This window comes from Paroedura picta, chromosome 14 (assembly GCF_049243985.1).
Source record: "Paroedura picta isolate Pp20150507F chromosome 14, Ppicta_v3.0, whole genome shotgun sequence".
NCBI lineage: Eukaryota > Metazoa > Chordata > Lepidosauria > Squamata > Gekkonidae > Paroedura > Paroedura picta.
In genome coordinates, this window is record NC_135382.1 from 39,572,831 (window position 1) to 39,599,615 (window position 26,785).

A 26,785-nucleotide genomic window follows, 5' to 3' on the forward strand; every position below is an offset into this window, starting at 1 on the left:
TTAAACCTTCTCTCCTTCTGTTGGCCTCTTTCTCAAAAGAGTCTTTGAAGGAGATTTCTTGAGGCAGCTAACCAGGCCAGGAACCCGGCAGTGTATCTGCAACGAGTGTCATCCCTCACCAGTTTTTGCTAATTAGGGTCTAATACTTCTCTGAAGGATTTAGTGTGTGTCTTGAGGCTACGTTTTGCCTCTGAAGAACTGGGGGCCTTTGAAAGACTTTCTAAGGGAGCCCAGCCATTTATCTTTCACCTGGGGAAGTTATTTCATTGCAAACGTTTTCCCCCCAGGTGGATAGAACTCAGTTTTGTGAGATGAGATATGTTATAGCGAGATGATGTATGGTTATGCTCTGCTTTCCGATGCTGTTAAATGTGTGCGGAATGAGACTTGCTGTTTTGTGGGTTCATCGTAAATATCATCCTGTATAATCGAAAGTGAGCGGACTCTTTCCCTCTCCGAGACGGAGGCTGTGCTGTAGGTAGGCAACAAGAGCAGGCGGACGTTGTTGTCACTTGCCTTCTTTTTAGAACACTTTAATTAGATTTGATGCTGTGCTAAATTGTTTAAGGCAAAATAGCTTTGGGATTTTCCCTTCTTGGAGGCACTTCCTTAAGGGCAGCTGTATTAATCTTGTTAATTGTAGTAATAAAAATGAGCAATATGGATGGTTGAGGTTGCCAACATCCAGGTGGTGTCTGGCAATCTCCTGGAATGACATCTCCAAGCAATGGAAGTCAGTTCCCCCGTGGAAATGGCAACATTGAAGGGTAGGCTCGATGGAGTTACAGCCTCCTGAGTTCCCTCTGATTTATTGCTCATTCTCTACTTATATGCATGGACGGGTAATATCGGAAGAAGTACACATGCACACGAAAGCTTATACCTTGCATGCAACTTTGTTGGTCTTAAAGGTGGCAGTGGACTCAAACTATTTAGTGACTGAATGTCTGCTTGAGCCCTCCTTGCCCCTTTCCTTCCAACTGTACACTTTGTGAAAATATTTTTTTTCCCTTCTCAGTTGAAAAAAAATATACATATTGCTTCCAAAGTCATCTGTATTGGGATTCAGCTCACAGAATCTTTATGTCCTGAAAACTGAAAGCCAAAAAAGAAAAAAAATGAAGGAAGGAGTCATTGAATTGATTTGCCCAGCTCCTCTTCTGCCTAATGAATCTTCTCACGTTTTGTCAACCAAAATCAAAGGAGTTTTTTTAAAAAAAAAAACCTCTTAAAATATGTTCTAGTGACAAACTGTATTCAGGTGCTTATCAAATTATATTTTCTACTTTTTCTGGAGAACACGTGTGGGTTGTTTTGCGGACACACTGACAGTAGCCCAACTGTTGCAAGGTTTTATTTAGGAAATCTATCATATGTGGATGTGAAGACTTTGGGCTCTGCGGGTCAGAAGATCCTGCTGAATTAAGCAGAAGGCAATAGGTTATTTGAAACATGGACGGAAGGCGTCCCCCCTTCCCCTTTCAGGTACTCACTTGTGCTTTTTCTTTTCAAAACAATGTTTTAATATCCCATAAGTAAGGAAAATTGTAACAGTGATTTAAGAAACAGATAAGACATGAATATGTAGCTTTCGGCCTTATCTACCAAGCCAGGTCTTTGTGTTTCTTCGCAGCTGCTCTGTTTATTTTTGTTGCTAATTTAATATAGTAGAGTGAGAGAAGTTTTCAGATTTGTGTTTTACCTCGGGGCTTTACAACAGCCAGGAACTGCATGGAGAGGGGTGTATGTGTGTGTGTGCATAAGTCCTAGAAGAGTAGTAGCCATGCTGTTTTTTGCAGCAAAATCAATGAAGAGACTTTGGGCATCTTTTTTAAAGTAGTCGGTTTGTCATCTTTTGTAGGCATGAGCCTGTTTGGGTTGGTGAAGTGTGCATTCTAAATGTTTTGAAAGCCTTCTGAATGCTCTGGGCCTAGCCTGGCTTTATTCGGCTCTGCTCATCTGTCAGTCTTGCTTGTTCTCCCCACTGCTTTGGCCCTCTGCCCCACTCTCTTTAATTTCCTGGCGGTCTGGCTCCACACTTATCGTACCCTTCAAGGAAATATGCTTGACCACAGCTTCCAGAATGAAAACTGGCAGCCTTCTCTCTTCTTTGCGGTGTGACATCCGATATCATTGTATCGTAGCCTTTGCAGTTCTATTCAAGGGCTATACATTGTCAAGTTAAGACCCCAAAGAGGCTTGACCATTCAAAGACCAGCATGCTGGTCTTGATCCGAGAACTGTGTAAGAGGCTTTCAGTTGTTTCACTGATGTCCTTTGCATTGTTAGACTGAATTCGTGTACAATGCGGTTACTTGGACCATGTGTCTGTTGAACATGCATGTTTTTAAACGTGTTCTTTTTTTAAAAAAAGATCTCTACATGGATGAAAAACCAGGGAAGTTTATCACTCTCGTGGGTGAGATTAGAAAGGTGACATAGTTGCGACCACAATGTTTTAAGCCTTGCTGCCATTTTTCATGTAGTTGAAACAATTAAACTGTCAACCTGTTTGTAGTTGGATGGTCGGTGTTGGGGCTAACCAAATGGAGTACCAAGGTGCTGTTAGGGTCGTAGTGCACAGCCATGATCAACAGAAGACCAGATGCCGTATCCAACTAGGCTGTGACCTCTTCACCACTCTTTGCGGGCTAAGGATTGCCAACTTCAGTTGGTGAAGGAGGGGAGCTGAACCTATGACATCACATTTCTTGAATGTTGTCCAACTAAACTACAAGACCCTTTCATGCAACTCAATATCTAGACTGATTGCAGTGAACTCTCTGTTTAATGCAACAACGCTGTATTCAGACATTTCTACTCAGCACTGATACGATCTGTGGCAAAGATGCTTCCTCTTTTTAAACTTAAATCAGGTGTAAAATTCAAATCAATTAATCTGGAGACTTGGATGGACTTAGAAACAGTCTCTCCAGAAAATCACTGGGAAGCCATGCATCTTAGATTAGCAACAAGATACATACCCTTTCAATTGCCAACCCTCCCAAGTCTGCTCACCAGTAGCTTCTTGAAGGCGAGAGGAGCACAAAATCTGGGAAATCACAGGGACTTTCTGTCTGGCCAGGTGATGTGCTGGGCTGGGATTGGGTTCAGAGTCAGCTGTAACATTACTGGGAGTCCATCACAAGTTGTGACATCCTCACTACGCCTGCCCAGCCACCAGCTTGTGGACTTGGATGGCCTCCGTCCCAGTTTCTTTGTGAAGATGCTCAGAGGCATTCTTTAGAAAGTCATTTGGCCTTTAGTGCTTGGATAGTTTCATTATAGTTTATGCTGTTTAGAAAATGGCTCATTTTAACTCAAGTAGGGTCATAGTAGGATTTGCAACACTACGTAACCTTGGTTTGTGTGTTTGTGTAGGTGTGGCTGCCTGATAACCAGGGTGGCTTGTTCTCTAGCCCATTAAGATCCACTAGTTTTGAGTGTGCTTGGCTTTGATTAATGGGTTATGCTGTATCTTTGGCCATGCTGTTTGGAATGCTTTTTGGCTCCAGATTCTCTCTGCCTCCCACCTCCCCACTGAATTGTCCTTCCAGAACGGCTCTGATCTTTTGTGATGTTTGTTGTAATAGCAGAAAGTGTTAAAAGTGTTTCAAAATGAGCTTCAGAAAATGGAATTCCTTCAGAGCTGTAATTCAATGCTGAACTTGAATGAGAAAAAATGGTAAGAGAAACTGCAGTGTCCCATGCTCCTTGGAAGGTAGTGTGCAGCAAGAAATGTGGATCCTGAAAAAAGTGAGAACTTGGAATTCCCAGGGGAGGGTAATTAAGTTGTAAATATATTCATTTGCCACCAGTGTGTTTGCTAGGCTGTCTTCTAGCTGATAGCAACAGTGCCTGTCTCCCCCCCCCCCCCCATGTTTGAATCATAAAGATGTTCATTGATCGTAATAAACTGTCCCGCAGACATGGCCAAGTGGTTTAAAAAAGGAAAATAGTTTGTCAGTTTTAATCACAGAACTTTGATGGCTTAGTCTCTGGGGTATGCAATAATCCTTTATATTCATACACTTAGAGTAGCAGATGTGGTAATGCTCCAGATAATATGCTTGGCTCTCAAAGTTGGTTTACAGCAGAATTCTCCTTCCCCACGGCAGACCCCAAATTCTCCTTCCCCACGGCAGACCGGCAGCCAAAGGCGACAATCATGGTGAGATAGGAGCCCATCCCTCTCCTGGCTGTGTTAGTGTGGCTGGAAGATCCTTCACTGGTAGGAGCCGTGGAGTTAAGGAATGACTCCTGCTGAATAACTTAATCTTAAATGCACTCCTGTTTTGGGTACTGTTTTATTGGCTTCTGGTTTGTCTTTGAATTTTGGGTTTAGTTGTGTTTATGAATTGTTTTTTTGTTTAATATATAATGTTTTGTTTTAACTGTTGGGTGTCTTGATGGCCCTGATCAAATAAATAATATGTCATAGACTAGTCATACACTACAGAATTCTTGTTAATAACCCAGAAAGGAAAATCACTGGCAGTTCTCGTTTTGTGGATGGGGAGCTGAGCCCAAGAGCAATTTGGCCAAGAAAACACTTGGCAAGTGCTTTTATGCTGTTGTTCATTTTGAGTGGGTCTCTGGAAAGGTGACATATACATTCCCCAAACAAAACAATTAAAGTAGCTCCGTCCCCCAGGCAGGGGTCAAGAGTGAAGACAGAGAGCCTTAAACCAGGGGTAGTCAAACTGTGGCCCTCCAGATGTCCATGGACTACAATTCCCAGGAGCCCCTGCCAGTGAATGCACATGGGATCCCCTGCCAGTGAATGTGCCAGTGAATGCACATGGGATCCCCTGCCACAGGAGCCCCTGCCAGTGAATGCACATTGCACATGGGATCATTTTTATGCTCAGAGATGAAGGAGGAACCATGGCCAGCCCCGGAAGAACAGTTATTCCTATGGTGGTGCTGAGTTTCATAAGAAGAGCTGAAGAATTAGAAGTAACCATTTAGCACCAACGTGGAGTGGGGTGAGAGGTTAAAGTGGGACTCAGTAATTCATCTGTACACCGCCCGTGGCGCTGCGGGCGCCACGGACTAAATAAATGGTTAAGGGGCCTTGAGGAGGGCTCTGTCCGTGATGAGGAAGGGTCCGAATTGGACCCTTCCTCACGACAGACAATCGGAGGGACCAATTGGCAGGCGCGAAGCGCCTGCCGATTGGTCCCTCCGATTCCCAGCCCCAGCAACTGCGAGCCGCGCTCAGCGCGGCTCGCAGTTGCTCCCGGCCTGACGTGGTGAGAGGCGCGAAGCGTCTCTCACCGCGTCAGGCCGGCCCCAAGGAAGCCCCCGCCGCAAACACAACACAAGACTCCAGCCGCCGAGAAGCTGCAGAAAAAAAAGAAACACCCCCGGAGGAGCCTTTCGCCGCTAGCGCGACGAGAGGCAGCAGAAAAAAAAACCCCTGTAGGAGCTCCAAGCCGCCGCGCCGACGAGAGGCAGCAGAAAAAAAAAAAACCTGTAGGAGCCTTTCGCAGATCCAAGCAGCAGAAAAAAAAACCCCTGTAGGAGCCTTTCGCAGATCCAAGCAGCAGAAAAAAAAACCCTGTAGGAGCTCCAAGCCGCCGCGCCCACGAGAGCTAGCAGGAAAAAAAAACCCTGCAGGAGCCTTTCACAGCTCCAAGCAGCAGAAAAAAAAACCCTGTAGGAGCCTTTCGCAGATCCAAGCAGCAGAAAACAAAACCCTGAAGGAGCCTTTCCCAGCTCCAAGCAGCAGGAAAAAAAACCCCTGTAGGAGCTCCAAGCCGGCACGCCCACGAGAGCTAGCAGAAAAAAAAAACCCTGCAGGAGCCTTTCACAGCTCCAAGCAGCAGAAAAAAAAACCCTGTAGGAGCCTTTCGCAGATCCAAGCAGCAGAAAACAAAACCCTGAAGGAGCCTTTCCCAGCTCCAAGCAGCAGGAAAAAAAACCCCTGTAGGAGCTCCAAGCCGGCACGCCCACGAGAGCTAGCAGAAAAAAAAAACCCTGCAGGAGCCTTTCACAGCTCCAAGCAGCAGAAAAAAAAACCCTGTAGGAGCCTTTCGCAGATCCAAGCAGCAGAAAACAAAACCCTGTAGGAGCCTTTCCCAGCTCCAAGCAGCAGAAAAAAAAAACCCTGTAGGAGCCTTTCACAGCTCCACGCAGCAGAAAAAAAAAGCACCTCCTGGTGTCCCCTGGGTCCTAGCGCCCATTGCATTCCTGGTTGCAATGGGCTTTCTTGCTAGTTCAAACATATTGCAGGATTAGATTTGTCAAATTGTCATAAACTGAGAATCTGAAATGAGTTCCCCTGGTACTTCCAAAGCCATTAGCTAAGTGGTTTCTAATGAGCCATTTGTTCTTAATCATTGAAGGCTTTATGTAATGAGTTGGGTTTGTCAGGCAGTTGATAGACAAACAATAAGATCAAATGGAATGGGCTGTTATTTATATGTGTGTGCGTGGGAGGGGGGGGAAACTGAGGGCGTTTGAATTTTTAATCATGCCTCTCAAGGGAAAAGCAACAAAAGATTAACGTTATAAAATACTACTGTAAAATATCTTGTAAAATCTTTAAGTCTCTGCAAGCCAAAAAGTTATAAAAGATTCAAAGAGAAAAAACTGTATAATTAACCCAAACTAGAAAAGAACATAAAAATGTCCAAATGAGACAACAGTGTTTGAGTTTTGATGGTGTCATCGAAGGGTTGTGCTTAATTCTAAAAAGTCCAAAATAACCTATGGTGAGGTGGGAGCAGTGGGGTAGAAAGGAGGGTTTCATTCTGAAATGGTTTGACTGTAACGCTAAACAGATTATTTTGGAAAACTGATGGACAAATTGGCCTCTTAACAAGGAATGTGTGTGGGGTTGAGTCCTCTGCTTGTTTTTTTTACTATTAAGAAACCCCCTTCAGGCTTCAAGAAACCCCAGAAGTGGTGTGATTGTGCAGAATATAGTTGGGAAGCACAGTTGTGTACATGCCAACCTGGAGCCCCTCCCCTTCCCATCTCCTCTAGGCCCATCACTGGTCAGGTTTTTTTTTGGGGGGGGGGGTCAACATGACTATATGTGGTCATATCACCCAATAAATGTTCAACAAATTTTTAAAATACCTTTAAAAATTAACTCCTGGAGCATCCTGGAGTCTGTGGCTCATTGGGAGAGACTCCGTGTGGCATGCAGAAGGTCCCAGGTTCAATCTCCGGCATCTCTGGTGAAAAGGCCCAGGCAGGAGAGGATGTGAATAACCTCAGCCTGAGACCCTGGAGAGGGAGGTGTTGCCGGTCAGAGCAGGCAATGATGCCCTTGATCGACTGATGGTCCGATCCATTATAAGGCAGCTCTGGGTGTGTGGAGCAGAGGCTGCGGAGGGGAAGCGCAAGGAGCACTGCAGGGAACGGAATGCCCTGTTCCACCACCCCCACGCCCCTCCAGCCTTCACAGTTTGGCTCCTGATGCTTCGTTGGGGCCATACAACACTCCTCATGCTTGCTTTGAGAGAGCCCCAGCTGCCTCCAACTGCTGGCTCTCCTCAACGGTCACACTGGCCAGACTCCTTTCTTTTTCTTGACCAGCTCTGTAGCTTGAGGAGAGGCAAGGCCAGCGGCTTCTTTGGAGACCCTACAGTGCTTTAAATTGAATTGTCAAAGTCTCTTTTGGTGATGTTTAAAAATAACAGGCCCATTTTTTTTTTAAGTGTGAGCAAGCTAATTTTACTGACATCCACGTACTGTAAACCTCAGGCAGCAGCCAGCTGCTCTTTTCCAGTACGTGGATCTGTGAGCCACTGTGGTCAACTCTTGGGAGCTCAGCAGGGTTGGCCCTGGCAGGCATTTGGATGGGAGACCTCCAAAGAAGTCCAGCGTCGTGATGCAGAGGCAGGAAATAGCAAGCCAGCTCTGGACGTCTCTTGCCTCGAAGACCCTACAGGGTCACCATAAGTCAGCTCTGATTTGACGGCACGTTCCACCACCACGTAGCTTTTTAAAACACCACACTGTTTTCAAGTGCGCTTAAGGGAAGGCATCTATTCAGTGCTTTGCATTCCTGAGGCAAGTACAAATAGGATTGTGTTCATCAAGCCAGAACAAAGAATCTGTTTCAAGCCAGATCCTGGAAGGCTCTCTGCCCTCCCCTCGCCTCTTTCACCCGGTGGAGTATTTCTATAAATAGCCCTCCCTGGTGTAAGGCTTGCCCAGAACGGTTCCTGTGTGAGTTTTTCCATAGCTAATTTCTGTCCGTCTAGCAGAACTCCTTTGATCATTAACTTGAGGGAGGTGAAATGTCATTTTGGTTCCTCCTGTTTTGTATACCCCCCCCTTGCTTTCCTCTCCAAACTAGTAAGGCCGTCTTGAAGAGGAAGAGGAGGAGAGACCCTAATGGTGATGGATGTGAGTCACATACAGAGTTTCCGTGTTCAAAATCACCTCTGGCAAGAACTTATTGGTGAAGGCCTCCCCTTTCCTCTTCAAGACAAAACCCGTTATATGAGTCCTTGATAAACCCCAAACCTATAATTTTATTAATGGTTTGAGTCAAGTGTCCAGGTATGCCATATATCCTTTTCCTAATAAACCTGTGTTTTATTTTCTGTTTTCCCCCCCTGCACTGAGACACGGAGAATGCAGCTAATCAAAAAATTGTTTGTGGTTGGCATTCCCTGAATAAACAGAATGCTCTGAGATTTCAGTACTTCGGGGGATTGAAGTAATGGAAAAAGGCCTCGGAGTGCAGCCTTATCCAAACGTTGTGCTTGCTCCTGACCTTTCTCAGATTCCCAAGTCATTTTGATGAAGCTGAACTGGCAGCCATGGAGGCGAGAACCTTCGCCTTTAGTAGTCTAGACAGACAACAATGATGCTGGTTAATGCCGGTTAGCTCAGCAGCAAGCTTTCTGGTTGACCTTACTGTGAGAAAAACAAACACATCCGACACCTTCTGAAGCAGCCCTTCATCTCAGCAGTCGAAATAGGCTGGTGTGTTTGCTTGACCTTGTGTTTGCTGATGGCCTGTTTAGACCACTGCCCCCGAGCTATCCATCTGGCTCTCCGCGGACAGGGCTGTGTGGTGTGGTGTGGCCGCCAGCATGGCTAAATGGACAAAGCCTTGGAACTGGACCACGAATTCCAATCCCCAAATGAGGACTGTTGTGATGGCAAAGAGAAAGAGGCCAGCAACTTGTATGTGCTACTCTGAGCTTCTTGGAGGAAAGATGAGATTTAAAATGTCAAACATGTGTAGGAATTATCTTGATGGTTTTTAATCACATCTTTGTCATAGTAGTGGCGAGCTACCTCTGATGTGCCTTGCCTGGCTAGCAGGCAATTCTCAGATCTTTTGGCTGCACTATGTGTGCGCCAGACAATGACGATGCATGATGAATAAATGTGAGCCATCCATTTTCAGTGGACTCTTACTTGTTCCTGCATGGCTTACTCCTGGCCCTCTCTCTTGCATGCTTTCTCCGTGTCCATCAGCAGACAGCGTTATTCAAGAAGTCGTCTTTCACCTCCCGGACCTGCTAATGAATCCAGTACAGGCGGTATCAATGGCCACATTGAGCCGTTCACCAGCTCCCAGGGCTTCCGTACCACTTGAGTCTTGGCACCTCTGTGCGTCCTAGCAGAGCCGTGAGCCAAGCATCCTGCACGTCTCTCCAGTCTGGGAGAAGTTCTTTTTGCCAGAGATTTTGCTGAGCTGGACGAGGAAACGTGTGGCCTAATTCAGTGTCACTTTGGGAAAGGGCAAAAGTTAAAATGGAAAAAACGCACGGGCTGGGGGAAACTGGATTCTCCGCAGTGCAGAGGCTCCACAGCCCCTTGTGCTAGTTAAATTAATTACTAATGGCTTATATCAGGGCATTTCCTCTCCTTTCATTTTTGAGTTGTTTTAAGTTAATTAAATGCCATCAGGCACACTTTAAAATGGCCCACAAAAATGAATTAGTTCTTTTTTTTTTTAAGAACTTTGCCATTTTATATCAATTTTCATTTTTAAGATTTTTCTATTCAAAGGAAACTAAAGAATGAGCAAAAGCCCGAGGTCTCCATAAATGGAAGCTTAATTTTATTGCATTTATCTCTATGGCTGCAATTAATTATTCAGAGTGTTCATTAAAAATTACAGTCTTGGTAAGTGACACTTCTTAAACAGGCATTCTGAGTTTATTGAAATTGAAGGATGTGACGATAAAGAATTGAATGTCCAAAGAAGTGGCAGCAAAGTACCTCAAAGGAGCTTCAAAATGTCATTTAAAACTGGCAAGTGGGATTGTAGAGTACCTTGAAAAGTTTTTGGGGTACTGTGAAGCAAAGCAGATAGGTCTGGCCTTGGGTGGAGTTCTTTCTACTCGCTGGCATCAAAAAGCATGAGCTGGACACCCCAAGGGGGTGGGTGCTGTGGGTGCTCTGTCAAAATGGACGGAAATGGATGGCTCTTTTGTGCCACAGAGCACTGTGTACCTTTACCCAGTACGGATGAGGGAAAAGCAGGGGGAGGATCCTGGTGAAATATTTTCTCTTTTAGAAGAAGACGAAGACGACGAAGAAGACGACGAAGAAGACGACGAAGAAGAAGAAGAAGAAGAAGAAGAAGAAGAAGAAGAAGAAGAAGAAGAAGAAGAAGAGTTGGTTCTTATATGCCGCATTTCCCTACCCAAGGAGGCTCAAAGCGGCTTACAGTCGCCTTCCCTTTCCTCTCCCTTTAGAAAGAATGAAATGCTTTTACTCACTCAAGATGCACAGTATTGCTTTTTGTAAACAACCACAGCCTTAGAAAATGCTGATATCTGTGTAAATGGAATGTTTTCAAGGATATGTAAATATGACTGATTTTTGCCCACAGGCTCTTGTGTATATGATGATCAAGACAGACAGACAGATGCATTGTGCAGGGGGTTGGACTAGATGACCCTGGGGGGTCCCTTCCAACTCTGTGATTCTATGATTCTAGATAGATAGTTTCATTTATGCTGTGTTTCACCTCTGGTTGTTTTACCAGATCTCTCCAAGTCCAAGGCCTGTTGCATTGCCTTTTGGATTGTACTGATTGATCCTATGTAATCTGTTGAGCCACAGTGAGAAAGGCGGACTGTAAATAACTCATCAGCACTGCAAGGCATTCATATCATAACCATGCCAATTAGTGTGATTTCATGTGCTAACATCTCCTGTTCTTTAAGCACTAAGAAGAGTTTGGGGTTGAGAGGAAACTATGTGTTATTTCTGTGTCCATTTTCTCTTAACATTTCTGGTCCCTCCCCCAGGGGAGAGGAAGCAGTCCTAGGAAAAGCCCTATCCCCCCCCCTCCTTCAGATTTCTAACATCTCTTGCATTGGTGAAGGCTACCCTTGCAGTTGGCTCTTCCCCCCCTGCTGTTTCTTCTGGTGAGCTCCACAGACTTATGTCCCTCGTTGAAATGGGGGAGGGAGGGGGGCGACCTGTTGCTCACGTAGCTCCCCCCATAGGAACTTGGGCTGTTCTTGGATGTTAAGAGCTTGCAGGCTCTCTTTTTCTCTGTGTGTACTTTGCATTGATAAAATACTGGGGAATCGTGCCAGAGGTCAGAGGCCATTACATAATTCCACTGAACCAGTCCTCCCTTTGAAAGAATTATGAGTTCTAGGAATAGTACAGAGATTTAAATATGATGGATTACAAGCTTTAACATTTGGTACATAGTAAACATCTTTGAAACTAGGGGAAAGGGAGAGGAGGGAGAAACCAAACATATCCAAGCTTCACATGAGTTGCTGTGTTTTTTATGGAAGTCCTCATTAAAATACCAATGGTATTTTAACAGCTGACTGCAGAGCATTTTCGTTGTTTTTATTTTTCTCTCTCTCTCTGTTTTATGATGTCTCTACAGTGTTGTCCCTCAGACCACCGTAATACTTAACAACGATCGCCAGAATTCCATCGTGGCCAAGATGGTGGGGCAAGAAGAACCATTGAACAGAGCAGCGGATTCCCTGGAGAATATCCTTAGCAAGTTAGTTATGGCCTCTGTGTAAATTTCCCTGATCCTAAGCCAGGGGTGGGCATACTGTGGCCCTCCAGATGTCCATGGACTAAAATTCCCATGAGCCCCTGCCAGCTGGTAGCTGGCTGATCTAGACGAACACGGCTACCCTCTGAAACTGCAGTAATCAGTGATTTAGCAAAGCTTAGTGTTGTACAGCACAACACTGAAATTGTTAACCCTGCATTGTGGTGCTTTCCCCAAATCCTGTTTTCACAGCGCTGTTCCTGGGCGTAGACAGAACACCATCGTAGTGAAGGTCCCAGGTCATGAAGACAGCCACAATGAAGATGGGGAGAGTGGGTCTGAAGCCAGCGACTCGATCTCTAACAGTGGCCAGTTGGGAAACCAGAGTATCGGAAACAACGTTACTCTTATTACACTGAACTCTGAAGGTATGTAGAATACAGTTTCAGGTCTTGGGCCAAACTGGGTGCTGGAATTGCAGTAGGTCTGAAAGCAAAGCAGTCGGGTATGCATTTTTATGTCCTAGCTTCAGGTGGGTCACTGTGTTCACCTGAAGCAGCAGAACAAAGTTTGAGCCCTGAGGCACCTTTAAGACCAACGGAGTTTTATTCAAGACATGTAAGCTGTTTGTGGATGTAGACAGAACACCATGAGCATGCACAAAAAAGCTTATGCCTTGAACAACACTCTGTTGGTGTTAAAGGTGCTCTGGACTCAAATTTTGTTCTACTTCTCTGGGTTGACTTTGTTCAACAAGCCCTGGAGTGAATGGGACAGTCCTGGAGTGGATTTTATGGCTGTTTCAGACATGGACCTCTGGAGGAGGTTTTGCTTTGTTTTGGTTCAGGGAACAATGAGTGGCAAGTGTGATTGTGGCTTGTAAAATGGTGGTTGTGGGGGGGTGGGATGACCACTTCCCGTAGCTTGATGCCACTAGAACACAGTGCATTATAATTTTAATGCAGTGGATGATATGAGAAACACAACACGCCAAGTAATCTCAATGTGCAAATACAGCCCATCTTAACCTTTTTTGGGCCATGTCTCTTTTAGGAGTTCTTCTTAGGTTCCGGAGCCCCCTGCAGCAGGCTGGCTGTTTGCACAATGAGCCAGGCTAAAAAAGGCCTAAGCTACAAATGAATGTACTCGACGTACTTTGTCTTATATATACACGAGACAGATTTCTAGAACATTCCCCCTAGAGGATCATCTGCATTGTTTTCTTGAATTCATTAATTCAAGCACATGCAAAGGGATGCATGATATTATTTTGTTTTCTTCCCCCTGACAAAGGTCAAACTTTCTAGCAATTAATGACATCATATGTAACAAAAAGGGTATTTCATTGGTTCAGTTATCGGGGCCTCCCCATGCACCTGTTGGGCTCCCCTTCTCACATGTTTCAGCTGGTGGCCCCCTTCAAATGTGCCAGGGTCTCCCAGTGGGCCCTATGGTCCTTGTTGAGAATGGCTGGTCTAATAGATCAAAAGCACTTGATTTACATTTCAAAAAACATATAACGCTTTCTTTCAGAACTGCTTCTTAATTCCTGCAGCGGCACCTCAGAGCTGAAACGCGTCTCTCTGGAAGCAGTTGGGACTCATGCCGCCTTCTGCAAGTCATTTTGCCCTGCTGCTAATGTGGAATTGTTCTGAAAGTAAACAGTTGCTTTGGCAGTTCTAAACATCTTAAGTAAAAAAACAGGAAATTCCCATCAAAAATGTATTGTTTACAAGATAGCCTTGTCAGCAATTTTTCAGTTCCCAAAGACTGCTGTGTTCTGCTCCTCGAATCTCAGAAAAGGAGCGTTCCCGGAATGCAGCCGTTTTCAATAGGTCTCTAGTAATCTCCCGTCAGTGCAAAATGAAAGTCAGTTCAGTCTCACATGTGGCAGGCAGGGAATACGCTGTGTGCTGAGAGGGAGAGGGCCCAAGGGCCCAGTTCTCTCTGTCAACCTGGGCGTGGGCAGGCAGACCGCAGGCAGATGCTCCTGAGCAATAATGACATTCTAGGCCAGGGGTAGTCAAACTGCGGCCCTCCAGATGTCCATGGACTACAATTCCCAGGAGCCCCCTGCCAGCGAATGCTGGCAGGGGGCTCCTGGGAATTGTAGTCCATGGACATCTGGAGGGCCGCAGTTTGACTACCCCTGGCCTAGGCCAAAAAATGGAAAATCCCTCCTTAGAGAAAACTAGATGTCTTGTGGGGGAAAGTTCTGGAGCCACAAAACAGGGACAGAAACGGGATGTTTCAAGCTTTCAGAAGAAACACGGTAGACAGTTAAGAGGGTAAGGTGAGTCAAGTCATTAGGGCTAAAACAAAGCCAAGCTCACAGCTAGCAGCTACGTAGACAGGAAAGGTGTCCCTTTTTCTGCATCTGGCTGGTAACCTGCTACTGATGAGCCACCTCTGCAGGGCCAGCGGCAACCTACTCTGCAGTGGGGCAGATGCCAGAATCCGTGGCTCCCGGCAGGGCCCACGACCGCACTGACCCCTTGCTCACACGTCTCACCTGATGCTTGCTCTCCTGCCTCCCCACTGCCTGCTGGGGAGTGCTTTGTCATCTGGGCTCCCAGCTGCATAAGCTGCCTAGCGCTGCTGGAGAAGGGCATCTGGATGATGCGGAAGGCATCCGTGTTCCTAGTGTCCATGGCAGTGGCCATGCTAGCTGCCAGGATCATTGGGGAAAGGGCACGCAGGCAGTGTGGGAGAGCTGGAGGTGGGCAGGAGAATGACGCTCAAGCAAGTGGGTGGACAAGAAGAGGCGTCTGAGAGTGGGCATTCTCTGTCCGGGCCCTCCAAAACCTGGAACCAGCCCTGCACCCATGACATGTACACCTGTGTTGCTTTGCCAAGAGCGGTGGGTCTTCATGCCCACTGGCAGCCTGTGCCTTGAACTTGTCCTTCCTGCACGAGACACAATAGCTGCCAGCGGAGAGATCTATCAAGCAGCACATCGGTGGAGTCATTAAGCCTCCATGCTGCAAGTGGTGCAAAATTGGACTGCACGGTTGCTTTGTTGGATTAGTCCATCGGTAGATGGTTCCGTTTTCCCAGGTTGGCATTTGTCCAGTTTGTTATCTGTTTGGAGATGGTGCCAGGGCTCTGCTTCCAAAACACAGGACTGCATATTCCTGGCTAATGCGTTTGCCTTCAAAGAGGGCTTTTGAATTGCGGCCTTTCCCCTCTCTACAGGAGGGGTGTGGCTGGCAAGGCAGAGTTCATTCGGAGTGCTCTCTTCAGTTCATTGCGGCTAAAATGCGACTGCAGAATTGATGTCACTTTTGTGTTGAGATTATGCTCTTTGCAATAATTTTGCCTTAGTCATTTGCTTAAGGGAAGTCGTTTCTGCTGGATTAAAAAAGAGGCTGTCGCTGTCTGACCTTTTCTACATGATTCCTTGGCACAGATTTTGACGCAGACAGATGTTGACTTTTTAGCAGGATTATTGTATTTATAAATGCTGACCAAACAGCTTTCTGAGACTCATCAATTAGAGCTTCCACTGAAATTGATATACCATTTTGAGAACCCAGATTAGTATCAGCACTTCCCCTTTGGCCACCATCCCCTGCCCTGCCCTTGTTTGTTAGAAGGCCAGCTGCGTGTTGCTGGTCCCCAAAGCGTGCTCCTCCAGCAAAGCCAGAGTGTTTCAAATAGCTGGCTATAAATTCACACGCCCCAAGCTCTCCCAGCAAAGCTTTGAGGAAGACCAGCATGAGTCTGGCCAGGCAGGAGGAGAAACTGAATGGGACTTCCTGGAGGCCACGCAGAACGAGGCTTCATTCTGGGAAAGATTGGCCTGAGATTTGCCTTGGTTTAGTGCTAGAGTCTCTGCCTTGCATGCAGAAGATCCCAGGTTCAGTCCCCGGCATCTCCGGTTAAAGAACCATGCTGGAGGTGATGTGAAAGATGTCTGCCGGAGACCCCGGATAGTTGATCCAGTCTGATTCAGTCTAAGACATCTTCACGTGTCTTCAGCTGTAGTGCAGAGAAGTGTGAAATTAATCTTCAAGTTCGTTTGAAATGTAGAAAGAGTTCAAGTAAAAGGGATAAGTGAGGCTCAGAGGACTGTAGAACATTCTAAACTGCTTAGGGGCGATTATTTTATTTATTATTTATTATATTTATATACCGCCCTCCCGGAAGGCTGTCCTGTTTCTTGCTGGTGTGTTGCTGTGAAGCAGAATCCAAGAGGGCATTCTCTGCCCGGGCCCTCCAAAACCTGGAACCAGGTTCTGTTTGCCGTTCTGTCCAAGCCGTTCTGTTTGCAGATCACCTGTGGCCGAGGTGCTGAAACAAATCAGTCTGGTTCCTGTCTGAATGGTTCATGCTCATCTAGGGGAGCCATTTGTTTTGGGGCAAATGGTAGCTGTCAACAGATCATTACTAAGAGGCAGAGCAAGTCTTAACAGATGGGCAGGAAATATATGAAAAAGACATAATTTTCTTATCAATAGGAACGAGCGGTTTAATTTTTTAAAATATTATTTTATGCTCTAGAGGGAGCTCTATGTCAAGTGAACGTAAAAAGTACACATATATTTGTATATTTGTGTGTGCGCTTTGTATATGGTATGATATGATATTTTATAGACAGGTATTTTCATATTCTTCATCTCTTTGGAACCTGCAAAACAATGTCCTTTTTAAAATGCCTGTAGCCCAACTTGGTTGATCTCTGGGGCAGTGCAAGGCCCTAGCTCTAGGGAAATGGCTTCACCAAATTGCATTATGCTTTGAGTTCAGTTTCTGCTTGCAGTAGCCTTTATGTTAAGGGACTGGATGGACAGAATGGGTTCTTAGAAGGTAATTATTACTACTTATTACTACTTATTACTACTACTGCCTCCACTTCAGTCTCAAAGAAACATCTGAAAAAATTATGTGCATTGCTTAACTGTCCAGGCTTTGGCAAATCCCCCTGGGGAATCTCCAAATCCAGAGGCAGCTGCCCCTATTGCTATGTGTCCTGGGTACACGGAGGTCCTCTTGGCATTGGGGCACAGAGGATTCGTGAAGAGAGCTCTCTAGGTTGCTTCTGAATCAAGCGCGGTGAACTTTTCGTAAAACCTCACCCTGGCTTCACTGCCATTCCTAGAAGCCTCCAGAAATGAAAGAAAAACTGACCAAGGGTCTCCTGGTTTTCTGCAAGCTGCATGAATGTGGTTTGGTCTTTGCTTGGCAGAGGTTCTGTGCTTGTGGGGCAGCCACCCAGAATGCCTTTCAGCACATCCTGATGCAGGAGGTAAATGGCATTTATACTAGTTGGTCCTAAGAGCAAGTGTAATGGGGTGTAGGGCAAGTTGAAGCCTGCGATATGTTTGGATCAAGTTATTTAGGACAAGACAACTAGATTTGACTTCATAGATCAGTTCCCCATGGGAGGTGCTTCACGGAGTCTTCCCATGACACCGGAGATGGGCGATGATCTTTCCCTTGGAGGAAAGGACTCTGGTTGTTTTCCAGAGGATCCAGTCCAATGTCTTGAAGACTGGACAAAGTGAATGCCTATGCCAGTATGGTGGAAAAGCAGCGAAGAAGCATCCATGTCCTTTGCAGTATTTCCTAGTTAGGTAATGGTTAGAATGTTTTCCAAATTAACCATTAAGTGTTCTTTCAAAGCCATGCTCTTCTCTCAAAAAGAATGGTTTCTGGAAACTTGGTGAGTTATTCAACTGCTTCCATGTGTGCAGCGTTCCCATCTGGCTTGGCTGTTTTGGGGAAATTACTCATTTTTTGATTATATGGACATTCCTATTTTAATATAAATGTTTGCTTTTAAAAAATTCTCGTGACTTACAGCGTAACCCATCAAACATTTAAACAAAGGGTTTTGCGGTGCCATCATTGATCAGCGTGGATGGAGGTTGGGCTTCTCAGACGTTTTGGAAGATGAAAACAGAGTAAACGTGATTGAGCTCAGATTTTGTTTTGCTGTTTTTTTTCAGGTTGATGCCATTTTTCTTCTAGAGGAGCTTTAGTTTAATAGAGAATAGGGGACTGCTTTCTTTTTTCTGATATGATAGATTTTGGGGGGAGGGGAGCGGTTGCATGGAAAACAATAGATACATAACTGGCTGAAGGTATCTTCTCTAAATGCTCTATTTAATCAGAACTTCAGTGTCTAAGGGTGCTCAAAATAGCTTATTCTATAATAATGTTATGTAAGCATGCAGATGAGTTAACCCTATATGTAAATTAGACTTGAAAGGGTTTATTTATCAAACACGTCAGACTATTTGTCAGACAAGTCAGACGATGAGCAAATAAGTCAAGAGCAAAAGAAAACTGATGGCCCAGCTAAATACCACCTGTCAGCATTAAAGGGCAGCCTCCTTAGCCGTACCGTTTTGCCCTCCAGTTGTCTGCCTATATGTGAAAATTGGGAATCTGCTCGCTTGAGAAGCACCAAGGGCCAAGGGCTGCTGAGAAGCACCAAGGGCCGCCTTTGTGTTCTGCCCCTTTCCAATTTCTCTCAGAACAGGCATGCACAGGGATGGTTGCGGGTTGGTTTTTTGTTGTTGTTATTGCTATTTTCCACACTAACAGAGCCACAGGTTGAAATACCCGATCACAGCTGGAAGGTCTGCTTACCCCTCGTCTTCTCCACCTGTCTTCCCACTCAGGATTCCTTCCCTACATCCTCTAGCCCAGGGGTAGTCAACCTGTGGTCCTCCAGATGTTCATGGACTACAATTCCCACGAGCCCCTGCCAGCAAATGCTGGCAGGGGCTCATGAGAATTGTAGTCCATGAACATCTGGAGGACCACAGGTTGACTACCTCTGCTCTAGCCACTGCTCCCTGACCACCAAATTAGACTTTAAGCAGCGAGGCCTTCAGAGAGGAATCTGCTACTCTCCTGGTCAGGCCAGGAAAATGGCCTCCTGAGTCCCTTCAGACCTCAAAGGCCTGTTCAGCCAGCTCTGTCTCTTTCCCTCTGTCCTTCATGCTGTGGCCTTTAATCCCCTTTCCTCTTGCCTGCTCCACTCACTGGTGTTCGTGATTTGCAGTTCAGTTTCCACTGAGCAGCTTGTTGGTGAACTCTCAAGTGCCTCTGGCTATTTTGCTCTCCCTCCTCCAGCAGCAGGATCGAACAGACCATCCCAGTTTGGTGTGGCATCCAGATGGCCACGGAGACTCAAATTTCACTCCTGGCCTCTAAACCTGTATTCTGGTTTGTGTGGCTCGAAAGAGCTGCGGTGAAATGGCCGCATTTGTGTGTTGTGACAAATTGGAGGCTAATCGAGCTGCAGGATGTGATCATTCAGTTTCCCGCACATCAGGAGAGAAGGGAGGTGGGAAGAGGAAGCCGTGCACAGGAGCCAGCCATAAACTGCTCCTTGGAGTATAATACTCAGCTGGTTGTGATGTCTGAATGCAAAGTCAGTCTTTGTGGATCTGCTTCCTGAAGTTCAGAAAGCCTTTTCCGCATGGTGCAGAAATCAGCGTGTGGCGATGGCTGTGGTCTCTGCAGTTCTAATTAGGCCAGTCACTGTAGTAAAAATAAACAAGTAAGGCAAATACTGATCAGTATAATATTCTTTAAACAAGCAATAAACAAATTAAGGAAAGCTATTAGTCTTTGGAGAAACAATCTTGGTGAGCATTGTTCTGCTAACTGAATATTTTGGTTGGACTCCCAGATGGATTCCAGACAAGCGAATGAAAAGACTTCCCATTTTATACGCACGTGCGCTCTCAAAGAGTTGCACAACCTAGCTGCTCCTCTGCAGGGAATGTTACAATATTTTAAATAACCCCTTATTTACAGTCGGATGGGACAAGTGGAATAGGCTGCCTAAGGAGGTGGTGAGCTCCCCCTCACTGGCAGTCTTCAAGCAAAGGTCGGATACACACTTTTCTTGGATGCTTAGGGCTGATCCTGCATTGAGCAGGGGGTGGGACTAGATGGCCTGTATGGCCCCTTCCAACTCTAGGATTCTGTGATTCTAAGTACTGTGATACAGTATTGGCAATATTCACCTTTTACTGGGGAAAGAACTGGCTCCTGTGGAAAGGGGCATATAAATGCCTCCTCAAGAAATCCCTAATGATGCACGACCACATCAGCTGTGCAAACTGTTTCAGCTCTCTGTAGGGCTGAGCTGAGCACATCTGGACTACTAACGGATCGTCTCTACTAACTCTTCTTCAGCTTTGAATACTGAATAACCACACTGACGTTTCAGCCGGCAGGAAACTTGCTAGTAATTTTGGTAGAGGTGCACAGTCTAGCCAAACAGAAGCCTGCTGCAACAGAGCAGCAATTGAGAACTTCGTTATCTGACAGTTCTCGAACAAACACTTCCACTTCCTTGGATGCAGTTGTCGGTTGCTTAAAGGGAAAGAACGTAGCATTTATCTTCAGAAAGGCCTCCATGCAGATGGCGAGTTTGTGGGAGTCAGTAAAATACCAAGTTAGAGGAAAAGAACTCTTGGAAGGATGTGGGTTTTACAAACTGAACAGCCACTTTGGGCTTCCTTACCAGTATTGTATTTCATGTCTGTCTCTTACAGGTATCAGGAGAACATATTTATGTATTACATACTATTGAGTTGCTCCTGACTTATGGCAACCCTATGAATTAATGACCTCCAGAGTATCTTCTCTTTGCCTTGCTCAGGTCTTGCAAAGTGAAGGCTTCCTTTATTGAGAACAGAGCAAATGAATGGGTCATTGGGTTCTGTTCCGTTTTTCTCTATCGTGTTTTCCCCATGTGGTTATAAGGTATTTGTTGAAGAACAAATCCCATTATTCCAAAAGGGCTGTGGTTCTCCTTCCAGTGGACCTTTGGTAGTAACTTATTCCATATGTTCAGAACCCTTTGGGTGATAACATTTTGCCAAAATAATTTGCGTTCCCACTTTCCTGAGGCTGAGATCATTTTCCTTGGATTTGTTTTCCTGATCATTCTTGAACGGCTTGTCAGTTTAATAAATCTTCTCCGTAATGTAAGGAAAAAACAATTAAGTCACTGGCAATCCGTTTTGTCTTGGCCAAAGATAATACACTGTATAGAAGAACAGCCAGTGTTACAGTAGAACTTGGAACGCACACTGGTTGGAGACCACGGAAAAGCCCTGTGCGTGCTGCATTTAGGATGAGCTGTCGGGCACCTTAGCTACAGCATGAGACTTCGAAGTTAGTTCTTTCACAAGTAGCAGTTCTGCTATTGTCAGAGCCAGGAATTCAGAGCTGAAAAATGTATTGTGATGGGGGATTGGTACTCTTCTGCAGGTTTGGAATTACTCTTGTATGTCTTAGAGCAGGGGTAGTCAACCTGTGGTCCTCCAGATGTCCATGGACTACAATTCCCACGAGCCCCTGCCAGCAAATGCTGGCAGGGGCTCATGGGAATTGTAGTCCATGAACATCTGGAGGACCACAGGTTGACTACCCCTGTCTTAGAGGGCCAGTCTTAATGTGCTGGACTAGGAGTGTAGTGAATCCAAACCCAACTCTGACATGAAGGTCATGTGGTGACCTTGGGACACACACTCTCAACCTAGGCTACCTGACAATGTGGTGTTGAGGTTACAATGGAGGAAAGAGAAGGCTGGGGGCTGCCCTGAGCTCTTCAGAAGAAAGGCAAAATGTAAATAGTGAGTAGAATGGCTGTTATGTTAGTCACTACAAGTGTGGGTCTGGGAGATTTGGGAGTGGGGGGGGGTCCCATCTCCTCTCCACTTTCTTATCAGGCCTGCCACAAAAAGAGCTTCTGGGTTCCAATGCAGCCAGAAATTGCCTCTTTTATTTTGGAAGGAATTTAAACGATCCAATGTATTTAAAAAAAAATCAGATGCCCCAAGTTTGCAGGAAAACCATGTGGTCTCCATCTGTGGATTGAGATATCTGCAGCTGGTGGCAACATGTCACTGTTAGCTATATAATTGCTATAGTGGTTAGACTTTTGGACATTGTCAGGTAGCCTAGGTTGAGAATTCACAGATGGAGCCATGGTGGTAGGGAAGGAAAGATATGAGAAGCAGTGAAATCACAGGATCAGTGGAGGGTAGCTGCAGCAGCAGGACAGCTGTTGAAAAGCTCAGCTACTCTAGATTCTAGGGGGTGAGACAGCTGTGGTCCCCTCCCATCTGTGATTTGCCAGAGGGGTTACCACTGTCCTGGTATTAAGCAGATGCCAGCAGCTGTGGCACAGCATGTCAAAATGCTACTCTGCCTCTTGAATAGGTATAGTTTGAAGGTTTGTTGCTTGCTGATCCTTGCGTTCTTTCCATCTCTGTTTTATCTCCATTGCTTCATTTATGTTTTTCATTCAGTTTGGTCCTAATTGCATGCATCTTTCTCTAATTATCTTGATTTCTGTTGCCACTTAGACCCTGCCATATTTTGTAAAGGTTGGTACAGAAACAGGATTCCTTTCCCAAGTGTTCCTTGAAAGCTGTGCTCGAGGATCGTCCTTAATGTGCGGTCTTTGCCAATGGCTGGTTCTAATGAATGTCTTCTTCAGTCCCTCGCAGTTTTTTGGAAGGGTGCTTATGCTTCAGCACGTTTCCTGAGTGTTGTTCTTAATTTGGTCTCTTAGATAGGTCACATCCTTGCCCATTGCCTGTGGTTTCTCTACTTGCAGAATGCACCTGCCATTTCACTTTTCAGTGTCTTTTTAATAAAGCCTTTTTAAAAACAAAAGACTGTCCAATTACAAATGGAAATGGAAGTGAAGTGTTTGCTATTCATCCCAGAATACTTGGATTCAGTGACTCCATTTCAATAACACTTTATTCAACATAGACAGTCTATTGAAGGAAGACTTAGTGGACAGTGGATCCAGCTGGGTGGGAGAGAATAATTAGATCCAACTGTAAATTCCAACAGCAAATTACTGTGTAACCTTTAGAAGTTGCCAGAATTTTTTTGCAAAGGATGTGGGACAAATTTAATTTTCATCTGACTCAACAAGGTAAGCTGTGTTCTCAGGATTGCTTGATAAGGATCAGTGGCAGGTAATAAATCTACTACTACTACTACTACTACTACTACTACTACTACTACTACTACTACTACTACTACTACTACTACTACTACTACTACTACTACTACTACTACTACTAAAGTTGCATGAGATCCTAAATACTCTTTGCTTTTGAATGTATAAATTGGATCGCGGAGGTTCTAGTTAATGCTGCCCTGCCACGAGAAACTGGCAGCAGCCCGGTGTCACCTTGCATGTAGGCGATTCGCAAGACTGAAGTCAGAATCTCTCTGCACATGATACAGTTTGTGGATGCCTCCAGAACCTCCCTTTATTTATTTTCATTCATAATTACATTTATAGCCTGCCCCTCTTGGTCCTGCTACCCAAAGCCAGCTTGGAACTCTGGTTGTTGTAAAAAAGCAGACTCCCAAGCCCAGGTTTTGAGGAAGAGAGTGAAAACTTCATTTTCATGTTTTCCTGCCCATCAGGATGCTCAGAGCTATGTCTCAAATTTCATTTTCTTTGTGCTGTGGAAGTAATTTTGCTATCCCCTTCAGTGTGTGGGTAAGTGGGTATTTGCATGTGTCTCTCTCTATGTATTTTTGTCATGTCTGCAAAAACATTTTGGCCTCAACTTTCTAACACAAAAGGCTGGATTTTGTATGTTCTCAAAGGCTGGAGTTCATCAGGCCTGGTTCAGAATAAATGGGCTTCTTGTTCCTTTGCATATAAGTGATACGACCCATCCTGTTTATACCACAGAAACATCCCAGCGGAGAACATCTTGATGTTAACTCTGCTAGGCTTGATTAAAGGCCGGGCTTCTTTAAAGCAGATAAAAAAAAAGAACCAAGAAACTTTGGCCAAGACTTTAACTTTTCAGAGAAGGATGGTATTGATCTGAAAATGTGTGTGTGAATGCGCATGTTTCGTGGCAAGGTGTTCTGTAATTTTTGTAAAGGCATCGCTGTTTGAGTAATTACTCTGAGCAAAAATAACAGGCTTCTGTACCAAATCCGTGGGCTTTGAAAGGGTTTTGGAGTAAAGGATAGCACAATGTTGGAGTCCATTGGCCTTACTAATGAAGTTTTATTCAAGCGTGCACGCACATGAAAGCTTACACCTTGAATAACATCAACCGCTCAGCAATTTTTAATTTTAACACTGTCATCTCCTAATTTTTAGAATGATGTATCATGTGTTGTTCACCGCCCTGGGACGGCTAGTCTGAGAGGGGCAATATACAAATCATCAAGCCATAAATAAAACTGTGTTGGCCTTAAAGGCGCTCCTCAAACGTCACTCGGCTGCTTCAGACCAGCCAGGCTGCCCACCAGAGTAATGAACATAAGAAGTGAGTTTCCCCTCCTTTTAAGGCATTTGTGTAGAAGCACGATTGATAGGCTGGGAATTACCAGGGAAAGCTTTCCGAAGCCTGGTGTTGGGGCAAAGGCTTCGATCGTCTTCTTGTGGAATCTTTTTTGCACAGCGTCAAAAATGGATTTGTATCTTTCTCCTTCCATGACAATCCTTTCCATATACGAAGCTTAGACTGTTTTTCTTAAGAGCAAATCTGGCATCCGGGTTCCAGAAATTGGTGCCATGTGCTGCACCTCACTTCCACGCCCTCCGTCACACCTGAGACCCTTGTCTGTCATGGCTGGAGTTCAAACTAGATCCCAGCTGACGTTTGTTGACAAATGCATAAGAACAGCCTTTCATTTGACTCTGCGGCGACACGCGAAAGCCAAATCCAGCGGAAGAAACTCAGGTCTCCAGCCAAATGTTTCTTTTTAAATTCCTTTTCTTTGTTTTGAAAAGATTTCTCCTTATTGTCACATAAAAGGGATGACAGATCATTGTTCTGAAGAGAATTTTCTTTTCTCCCCTTTTAAGCCACACCTGGAGCAACAAGAGATCAAAGTTGGCATGTGTAGACAGTCACTGCAAAGCATATGGATCACAGTGTGCCTGCTTTTTCTAACCACCTTCTCACCTCTCACTGATAGTCCCTTTGATTACCAGGTCAAACTATCAGTGTGATACATCCTGGACATCTCCTTGGACTCACAGTGCCTCAGTTAAAGATAATTAATGGCTGGTAGCTGTCATGAGACTGAGCCTGGGGAATCCTTAGGCTTCTGCGCTGTCCCTACCTTTCTGCCTGTTTCCTGGATGTGTAACAGACTACAGTTTGTCTTTGTGTCTAATTTGCAAACTTTGGTTTGCACTCTTGCCTCCAAATCAGAATTCCAGGTAAGAATTAAACCCTGCCTTGGGAATACTTGCTTTGAGGAAGGCACTCAAACCACAGCTTGCGTTTCAGACAGGGTGACAAACTTTGGTTTTGCTGCAGCTCTGGATGTCTTCAACTTTGTGTGTAAAGGGAGGGTGCCAGAAGCCTCAGGATTCCCTATCCTGAATGACGCCCACTTAGCAAAACTTTAGCGTGCCAAATGCAGAGTCAGGATATAGGTGTGAGATTTCTAAGTGGGTAACCGGCACCGATACACCCGTTTCGCCTTCCGTATTGACTTGTCCGACATTGCAAGTTCTTCATGATTTGTGCTCTGACGTTGTCTGAGTTTCCAGATTTGCCATTGGGAAAAGCCAAGCTAATTGAGGGTGGTTCATTAAATACGTCTGTGGATAGGATATCCTACTCATTTGCCAAAGTATTATTGAATTGCTCCAGGGAGAGGGTGTTGTATTCCTAGCGCATGAAGTGGTTTATTTTCTTAAGGCTGTTTGAGCATCTTGCCTTTCTGATACAGCTACTGGGCATGCTGCCCTGGCCTCCGTGCCAGCTTTGCACCCAGCTTCAGTTAGTCAAATAAATAACAATTATTTTGATGAAAGGAACCAGTTAATTCTTCAAATATTTATCCAGGCAGGTGTTTCAGTGGCTTTTCTTTTCTTTTAAAGGAATGATTGATGGAACCTAGTGAGTGGTTGGTGCTGGAATTTGCTTCTCGACGTTGCTAATGCTCATGTATCAGGCTAGTTGAGGCCAGTTTCCCAACGGAGTCCAGCAGGTAGTGGGGAAGGGTCAGCTGTCTCCCCGGGAGGGATAGAAACACACGCGTGCACACGTTATTGGCGGTCGGCCGATGCCTCTCTCGTCGTCCTCCTGACCCAGGGTTTCTGTAGACTGAGAGTTTAGGTTCTCCCCTGTGTTTTGTTTCTACAGCAACCAGTGTTTGTGTTACTACTATATTCCTCCAGCTCTCGCAGACGTGCTTGCTAAAGGCTGCCTTCGCTTTAGTCGCAGCAGGTGGCCGTCCGACTTGTAAGTCAGCGAGCAATAAACATAATACCTCTCGGAAGAGTTGGCTTTGTGAAGGGAAGGGGGCTTTCTTTGTACAGCGGAATGGGGTCAGAAGCGAACCGCCTGACCCAGAAATGACATTGAGCAGAGCTTGCAGGAGTGGGTTCTTGTGCTCAGAGAATAAGCAAGCGGTAAAGGGATGCACTTATGACTACTACTGTTTCTCCTTCCCCCCCCACTCCTGAAAATGTCTTTAAAATAGCATTGCCTGCTGATAACGCCTCACGTTTTGCTTTTCCTGAGCATCCTGTGCACGCTCTAAGCCACCTTCCATCCCATGAATGAAAACTGCTCCTTCTAGCCTGTATTTGGAGCAGAGATTTTACTCTATTTTACTATAAAGGAAAGCTGCTTATTGTCTGGTTGCATTTTCCATTCTTTTCAGCACCAAAGTCCTTTTGTAGTTCGGTCCAGATGCCTGTCAGGAAAGCCTTCAATTCACAGGTATCACTCTTGACACAGAAACTAGACAGCCTGATGCAGTCAAGATGGCCTCTTTGGATTCAGTCAAAGAGAGCCTGTTCAGGGCAAAGTAGTAGGTGATGTAAAGAAG

General features: G+C 45.3%; 1 protein-coding gene across 3 annotated transcripts in view; it reads left to right on the forward strand.

Annotated features, from left to right (window-relative positions):
- BANP (BTG3 associated nuclear protein) overlaps positions 1 to 26,785 on the forward strand; it is a 120,885-nt gene that overhangs the window by 16,725 nt on the left and 77,375 nt on the right. For all 3 annotated transcript variants that reach the window (XM_077310010.1, XM_077310009.1, XM_077310008.1), the window contains 2 exons: positions 11,843 to 11,965; positions 12,215 to 12,390. In XM_077310010.1, coding sequence (XP_077166125.1) covers positions 11,843 to 11,965; positions 12,215 to 12,390 — 299 coding nt within the window. The remainder of the gene's footprint in view (positions 1 to 11,842; positions 11,966 to 12,214; positions 12,391 to 26,785) is intronic.